The 8055-nt window shown below is 50.3% G+C and overlaps 1 protein-coding gene across 1 annotated transcript; it reads left to right on the top strand.

Annotated features, from left to right (window-relative positions):
- The first annotated feature begins 1390 nt into the window (after positions 1-1390).
- On the top strand, positions 1391-7459 carry Tor1b (torsin family 1 member B). Its single transcript, XM_047524440.1, has 5 exons — positions 1391-1652; positions 2114-2379; positions 3793-3968; positions 5181-5308; positions 5552-7459. Exons 1-5 carry the CDS (start codon positions 1454-1456, stop codon positions 5791-5793), a joined length of 1011 nt encoding a protein of 336 aa, XP_047380396.1. The 5' UTR covers positions 1391-1453; the 3' UTR covers positions 5794-7459.
- The last annotated feature ends 596 nt before the right edge of the window (positions 7460-8055 follow it).

The raw sequence follows: 8055 nt of genomic DNA, 5'->3' as shown, positions 1-8055 counted from the left end.
TCTTTTATTGGCTCTTTTTAGTTATACCTGACAGTAGGATCCATTTTCTGCCTAGTTCTCTGTCTCCATCTCTCACCACCTCCACTGTTAGGGGACAGACAGATGAGGGTGGTGGGAACAGGACGTTAAGAGAATGATTCTATAAACTGGGCCCACTGTACTGACCCCCACACGCCTTCTTCTCCAAGAAGCAATTTACCTGCAGCCCTGCCTGGCCTCAGTGGACAGGATATGCCACATTCCTCAGCAATCTATCTGTTCACTGTGGGAGAAATGCAGGCCCAAAATAATGTTGATAAGAGGAATCCAAATTAGTTTGAAGGAAGAGACTTTTGTCTCTTCCAGATCCTGAAAATCCAGGAGACAAGGATAGTATCTCCTAACCACAGAAATTGTAAGAATATATGGTTAAGAATCCAATTAGAACTGGTCAGCATGGGCCAAGGTGACCTAAAGTTGCCATGACAATGAGGACTTGAAAGTCTGATGTCACCCTCTGTCAGCCAAAAGTCAAGAGGTGGACCTGAAAGGACTCTCTAGAAACTTCTCTGGGATCCCCAATAAAATTGGAGTGCAGGAGAGGCACACTGTCCCTGTCCTGAGAGGACCCAATCTCTCCCTTGAGAGTATCTCCTTCCCCTTTCCTATCACTTCAATAAGTTCATTCCTATGCTCTGAGACATGTCTGAAATCCTTCTGACTTGATCACAAGAGTCCGGGTTTGAAGGGGGTCTGCGGGCTGCCTGTGTTTCTCAGAAGGCCCAGTTCCATAACACCACCACGTGAGATACTTTCAGTTCCCCAAACTGACCCTCTACACATTCTGTTCTCTGTAGAACTCTACTCCTCACTTTTTGCTTGGCTAACTCCTTTAGTTTGTGCTTGACTACCTCCTTCGATCCTCCTTTTAGACAACAAAAGCCTTCCCTGCACCAGGGTCCCCTTACTGTGACTCTCAGCATGGGTCCTTGCCCTGGCCTGGAAGCCCCAGCCCACGCAGGGCCCGCTCTCTCCCTGCCACGTGGCATGCCGCATGAATGGTAAGCTGCAGGAGAAGGCATGCAGATCTGAGACGCCTGGTCACAGCTTGCGGGGAGGGGTGACAGAGCAAAGTCAGCGGGCTCTAGAGGCACATGAGGGTCTGGGAATGTGGCTGAGAAGTAGAACACCTGCGAAAGTCCCTCGGTTCCATCTCCAGCAGCGGGAAAGGGAAGGGAAGAAAAAAGAGAAAAGAAAAACTCCTAAGGGACAGAAGCAGAGCTCCAGGCAAGAGAAGTACCACTGGACGCCTTCCTGCCACTCACAAAGATGGCGCCGCGCCCGGCTCTCCGCCCCTCACCAACATGGCGCCCGGCGTGGGTGGGCTGCGGCCGGAAGTGACGCGTACCGGAAGTGCGCCCTGGCGCTCGGCGGGCCGGGGTCCTGCGCAGCGGCTGCGGATTGCGAGGCGGCCATGCGGCCGGTCTGGCGGCTCGGGGACACTGCTGCGCTGCTGCTGCTGCTGGCCGCCCACGCGGTGGCGGCGTTCGACCCCCTCAGCGTGGGCATCGCCATCGGGGCCGCGTCGGCCCTCACGGGATACCTGTCCTACCGGGACCTGTACTGCCGCTTCGCCGAGTGCTGCCGCGAGGAGCAGCCGCTCAACGCCTCGGGTACGTCCCCGCGGCCGGGCGGGCGGGAGGACGCCGGGCCGCCGGGCGGCCCCGGCTGGAAGCATTCTGCGATGGCGAGGCGCGGCCGGCCCGGCGCCCCCGCAGCCCTCCGTGCAGCGCCGCCCGGGCCGCCCGCGCTGGCGCTTGGTTTCCGTGCAAGCCAGCAGGGATGGCGGGAAAGTAGCCCGCAGCTCGCCGGGAGCTGGGTCGTCCTGGATGAACCAGTCCTCTGGCTTCCTTGCCAGACGCGTGGGCGTTAAGGAGCGCCGCCGCATAACCTTTCCTTGAAGTGGCATCATTTGACGCTAGCCCCCCGCCTCCAGCCTCGCCTAACGGGTTTGGCAGAGACCCTCCTGGATCACTCGCTAAACTGCCTCTCGCTTTGGTCGCCTGGGAAAGTGCCGCTTCTCTGATGCATTTTTAACGTGTTTTTCTCTCTGTTCGGGGGTCGGCTCCCGCAGCCCTCAAGTTGGATTTGAAGGAGAAGCTGTTTGGACAGCATCTGGCCACGGAAGTGATTCTCAAGGCGCTGACTGGCTTCAAGAACAACAAAAATCCCAAGAAACCACTGACCTTGTCCTTGCATGGCTGGGCTGGTACAGGCAAGAATTTTGCCAGTCAAATTGTGGCTGAAAATCTTCACCCAAAAGGCCTGAAGAGCAACTTTGTCCACCTGTTTGTATCAACTCTGCACTTCCCTCATGAGCAGAAGATAAAACTGTACCAGGCAAGAGAACCAACCCACTCTTACTTCCTGGCAGGCCTCTCAGAGTGGCCTGGGTGACCTGCCTGCTTACTCTGGCCTCTACTTGTCTTTTCTTTGTATTGCATTAGTCCCAGAGTCTGTGGAGTTAAGACACATGTAGTCCAGGGTGGCTATGAAGGTGTCCTACAAATTTTTCCTTAATAATCCAGCAGGGTAGGTGATGCAATTTCCTTTAAAAGATGGAACCAAGAGAGGCAAGGTGACTTGCTCCTTAAAATATTTGTGACCTTTCGGCAGAGAAAAAGCTTGAACTCAAACCTCCTAGCTCTGTTTAGGAGGCAGCCACCCTCTGCAGTAAGTGCAATCTCAGTAGCTAGAGTGGGCGTGGCCTCCTTTAAAGCTCCCTGTTCCCAGGGTGTTTTCAGCGTACCTCTGCATTTTGCAAGGTAGACTAGAGGATTTTTTTTCCCCTCCTAAAAGTTTTTGTACTTTGTTTCTCCCAACCTTCAAGTCCTTGCCTTTGCTCAAAGAAAGCCTCATGAGTATTTCTCTTTTTGAGATACTCTTTCCATGTTTAAGGTGTTAAATGTTCTTTAAATGAATGTGTCCTTAACAAGGTTATTATTCCTGCTGTTAGAAGCCAACCAAAATGAGAAATAGAAACTTAACTGAACAAGGAAGTGAAAGTGTTTACCACTCAAACAGGGAAGATTGCCAAAAGGAAGAAATAATTTTCTTTTTTTTTCAAATTGTATTGCAAATCTCTTGAAATATGGTAAAATAGATGAAAGTGTATCTGAGGGCAGTTCATGGTCATGGCCTTTCACGTTTTGGGTTTGAGAGCTTGTTGCTTGGGTGTCTTTGTTTCAAGAAAAGCATCAAGGCTGGGGTGAGGTGCAGTGGTACAGCACTTGCCTTGGGTTTGATCCTTAGCACTGAAAAAAATAATAAAACCAGTGAGCCTGGGAACAGACTCTTCATGAAATGTCATCTGAGTCAGTTCCTTGCATTAGTCCAGAGCCTTGGTCTCCAGCACTGCACAGGCCTTAATCTAGTTCATTATTCCTCAGTGTATGTGGCAGTGTTGACTTGAGATTTTGTTCTACAGTGAGGCGAAAGCTAAGGGTGGTCACTGTGAAGGGTAACCATTTCTTTACCTTTTAGACCTTTAAAAAGTTAAAGTTAGCATGACATTTGAAGTCGGAAAAAAGTCTTTGCAGTTCAGCATTTATCTTTGTGCCCATTTACACTTCTTGTGGAGTTTGGAAAAGGTAATACTCAGGGAATAGAGGTGAGGGTGCACTTCTGAGAGTTCTTGACAAAGCCTGGAGAGCCCCTTCTTGGTCCTTCCGAGCAGAGGAGCAGGGCGGTGCTCGGGCTCCCTGGGTGCATGCTCTGAGCCTCTACCACCTCTTTCTTGTATGGTTGGTCCAGGAGCAGCTACAGAAGTGGATTCGGGGAAACGTGAGCGCGTGTGCCAGCTCGGTTTTCATATTTGACGAGATGGATAAGCTGCACCCCGGGATCATTGACGCGATCAAGCCCTTTCTAGACTACTACGAGCAGGTGGATGGAGTGTCCTACTGCAAAGCCATCTTCATCTTTCTCAGGTCAGCGAGAAGCAGTTTCTTGGGGACACACAAGCCCTTCATTCCCCCAGTGCTAGAAGGAGGTCCTTGTGACCAACTGCATTTTGTTTACCAGGGACAGAAGTGCCTGCCTGGTAAAAGTCACTTTAACTTTTTGGTTCCCAAAAACCAGCATGGCATAGAATGGGCAGGGATGAATGAGCTGAGGAAGTAATTGCTGATAACAGACAATTTTATTAACTGCATGTTGTTTCCGAGGGTTATAAAAACCACAGCATGATCACAGAAAGCTATAAAGAAACATATGGTGTTGGGTGAAGTGACACACACCTCTGATCCCAGCAACCTGGGAGGCTGAGGCAGATGGATCACAAACTCAAGGTTAGCCGCAGTAAATTAGCAAGGCTGTAAGCAACTTAGCAAAACTGTCTCAAAATAAAAAAGAAAAAAGGATGGGGATCGCCTGGCTCTGGAGGCTAAGACAGGAGGATTGCAAATTCAAAGCCAGCCTCAGCAACTTAGCAAGGCCCTAAGCAACTCAGCAAGACCCTGTCTTTAAATATTTAAAAAACAGGGCTGGGGATGTGGTTAGGTAGTTAAGTGCCCCAGGATTCAATCCCCGGTACCAAAAAAAAGGTGGGCTGGGGATGCAGCTCAGTGACAAAATGCCCTGGGTTCAATCCCCGTGCCAATATAAATAATAAATTAATAATAAAGGAAACGGAGGGTACGTGCCTATGATCCCAGTGACTCTGGAGACTAAGGCAGGAGGATTCAAAGTTTGAGGTGAACCTCAGCAACTTTGCTAGACCTTATCTCAAAATAAAATTTTAAAAGAACTGAGAGAGTAGCTCAGAACACTCCTGGGTGTAATCCTCGGTACTGCAAAACAAAACAAACAGATTTTAAGTTCTTTGAGGGCAGTTTTTTTGTGTAGTAGCACTTAGTAAATTTGGCCTGAGAAGAAAGCATCAGAGGATGGATGTGTAGCTCAGTGGTAAGTACCTGCCAAACATGCATGAGACCCTGAGTTCAACCCGCAGCACCCCCAGGAGAGACTGAAGCTAAGGGGCGGGGGTGGAGCTCAGTGGCACAGCAGTGGCACACTTAGCACGCATGTGGCCCTGGGTTCCATTCCGAGCACCAGAAAAATAAACTTTAGAGCATGTTTGTTTCCCCATGAAATACAGACGTCTTGATATGTGATTTAATCTGTTTCCCTGGCCAACCCAGCAATGCAGGTGGGGACCTCATAACTAAGACGGCGCTGGACTTCTGGCGGGCGGGAAGAAAGAGGGAAGACATCCAGCTGAAGGACCTGGAACCTGTGCTGTCTGTGGGAGTCTTCAACAATAAACACAGTAAGTCCCCAGGGCAAGGAGCCAGCAGGCACGGTCTGCTCTCCTAAGTGTTCTGCAGAGCCACCGAGCGCACCTGCCAGGGGCTGTACTGCGTGGGGTTTCCTAGGCATCAGCAGGGTTCGCATACTTAACAGACTGTTGCAAGGAGTGAAAACACGAAGAAGATGCTGTGGGCTGAGATGAGGTGTGGAGTTTGACCAGGTGGCAGTGACAGGCAGGAGACAGCTCTGTGTTGTTCTGCAGGTGGCCTGTGGCGCAGCGGACTGATAGACAGAAACCTCATTGACTACTTCATCCCCTTCCTGCCCTTGGAGTACAGACACGTGAAGATGTGCGTGAGGGCAGAGATGCGGGCCCGTGGTGCTGCTGTAGATGAAGACGTTGTCACCAGGGTGGCAGAGGAAATGACGTTTTTCCCCAAAGATGAGAAAATCTACTCAGACAAGGGCTGCAAGACCGTGCAGTCCCGGCTAGATTTCCACTGAGCGCTCACCCACACCTGGGCGTTACCCTTCAGAAGCACTTTGATGACCTCTTCAGGGTTCTGCACTTTTGCAACTGTGAACTCGGGATCTAGAAGTTTCTAAGAGTCGACTATTGAAATGACACTAATATGTCGTGCGTGCTGCATGGTGGCAGTGCAGCTGTTGCCTGCAGTCGAACATGAGCATTTAAAATCCTCATGCACTGTTACTAAGCTTCACAGAAGTGCCTGCAAACAGCTGCGTGTGAGGTAGAGGGTCACTGGTGACCCATGGCCTGGCCTTCAGACCCAGTGCTGGGACTGAGGGGCTCAGGGGCCCTGCCACAGTTGGGAGCATCATGTTTTCATGTGCCAGAATCGTCCCGCTCTGCCTTTTCTTTGCATGGAGAGCATTCACGGACTGGCACTATTTTTAGTTGACATTGGTGGCACCTGGAGGTACAGATGGTGACCGTGAGGAGGATGTGGTGCTGCACGGCGACCACCCTTGTCCTGGGCTGGACTGTCATCATGAGGGAGGGGGTTCCCACCCAGGTCCTGCAAGCGGACCAGGACCCAGAGCCCCTCAGGTCTGGCCTGGCCATGGAGTCCCACCTCCCCCTTGGTGAGCCTGCCAGCACCCTACACTGCATCCAGGTTTCCCCTCAGCTGCATCATCACTAGTCACCAGAACAAGACTGCTGCTTTGAAACCGCGCCCTTGTTCCATCGTGCTACATTTGCCTGTCATGTCACACGTGGTCACATGCCGTTTGGCAGAACGGGCTGGGTCCCTGGGCTGCAGTGGGCTGTGCGGAGTCTGATTGCAAGGAAGCAAAATGCTTGCCTTCTCGGAGACAGGTATATTTTATGATGTTTTTACTTTTGAATCTTAGAGGGTAACACAGAGGATATTGCATATTTTTAAACCTGGGAAAGACACAAAATGGAATCATTGCTAATTCTCTTCTCAGGTCCTCTTAAATAGTGTAGGTTTCTTATTTTTTGTGCTGGGGAAAAAGCATGAATTTTGTTGTTAAGTGCCAGGTACTATATGGTCACAGTTATAGATCAAAGAAGGTCATCCAAGTGATGGCTGGTCTGGGTGTCATCTGATGCTGACCTTCTATGGCAGCCCCAGGCTGGATGGCTCCAATCATTGGGAAATAAAGAGTTGAAAATTCCAGCCAGCGTGTCCTGCCTGACCCACAGTTGTGTTGTAATTGTAGACATGTCATTGAAACCGTCAAGTTTTTATATGTGTTAAATGTGCAAGAATGAAGATTTTACAACATGGAAATGCCTTATAGGGTATCACGTGTAGTCTAAAAATGCCAAGGTGGGCAGGGCACGTGGCTTGGAGGTGGCGTGCTGGCCTAGCATGCACGAGGCCTGGCTTCCGTACCCAGACCACCAAGTAGAGAAACAAAAGTGAGGCTCCTGAGGTTCAGGACGCGTTCTCCCGTTGGAGCCGAGTTACCTTTCTTTCATAGCCTTTCGGGCCTGTGGTCAGGAGGAGGCAAGCTTCCTGTTTACAGTGATGCAATAAGCTCACACACGTGGCCACCTTTGGACTGCAGCTGCTGATTTGTAACTGCAAAGGCCCAGCTTCCTGCCTCTTGTGAGATGTGGACAAGAGTGTGAATTGACCTCAATAGAAAGTAATAAAGCCTAAATGTTTTGTTGTGAGATGTCACTTTTTCTACTGCTAGTTTATGCGGAGGCAAAGTCTGAGCGTAGAATAAAGGCCTTTCAGTAGCTCATTTTTATGTCGTTAGATGAACCTTGCCCCACATTCTGCATTTCGACCGAGGTTTGCCTCAATAGTTGTTACCCCCAAGTTAGCTGATGGAGGTGCTCCCTGGGACCCAGGTGGGCTTCCTTCTAGCAAATACATCCTGAGGTTAACACAGGATGCCGAAGTTGAAGCCCCAGGACCCTAGCACAGGTGAGGAAACATCTGGCTGTCCCCACCCAGAACTAGTACATAATGGCAGTGACAACCTGGTTACCCAGATCTTAACCTTGAGCACACTCAACCTGGCAATGATCTCATCATGGACTCTTCACAGGACTGGAAACTTTCTAGAAAGTTCACACCCTCTTCATCACTGCCCTGTCCTCCATTTCTCATTTGAAGATGCTCAGCTCCCAGGAGACCTATTCTTAGTCTGGCGCTCAGCCTAAGGCAGTTTTTGCACTACCCCAAACTGCCTCATCTACTAAGACTGAACTTTGCAAAATGAAGTCAGAGGACCTGTGTTTCCTAGTTAGGAACTTAACAG

This window comes from Sciurus carolinensis, chromosome 14 (assembly GCF_902686445.1).
Source record: "Sciurus carolinensis chromosome 14, mSciCar1.2, whole genome shotgun sequence".
In the NCBI taxonomy this organism is placed as follows: domain Eukaryota; kingdom Metazoa; phylum Chordata; class Mammalia; order Rodentia; family Sciuridae; genus Sciurus; species Sciurus carolinensis.
This window is presented reverse-complemented; position numbering and strand designations above follow the sequence as displayed.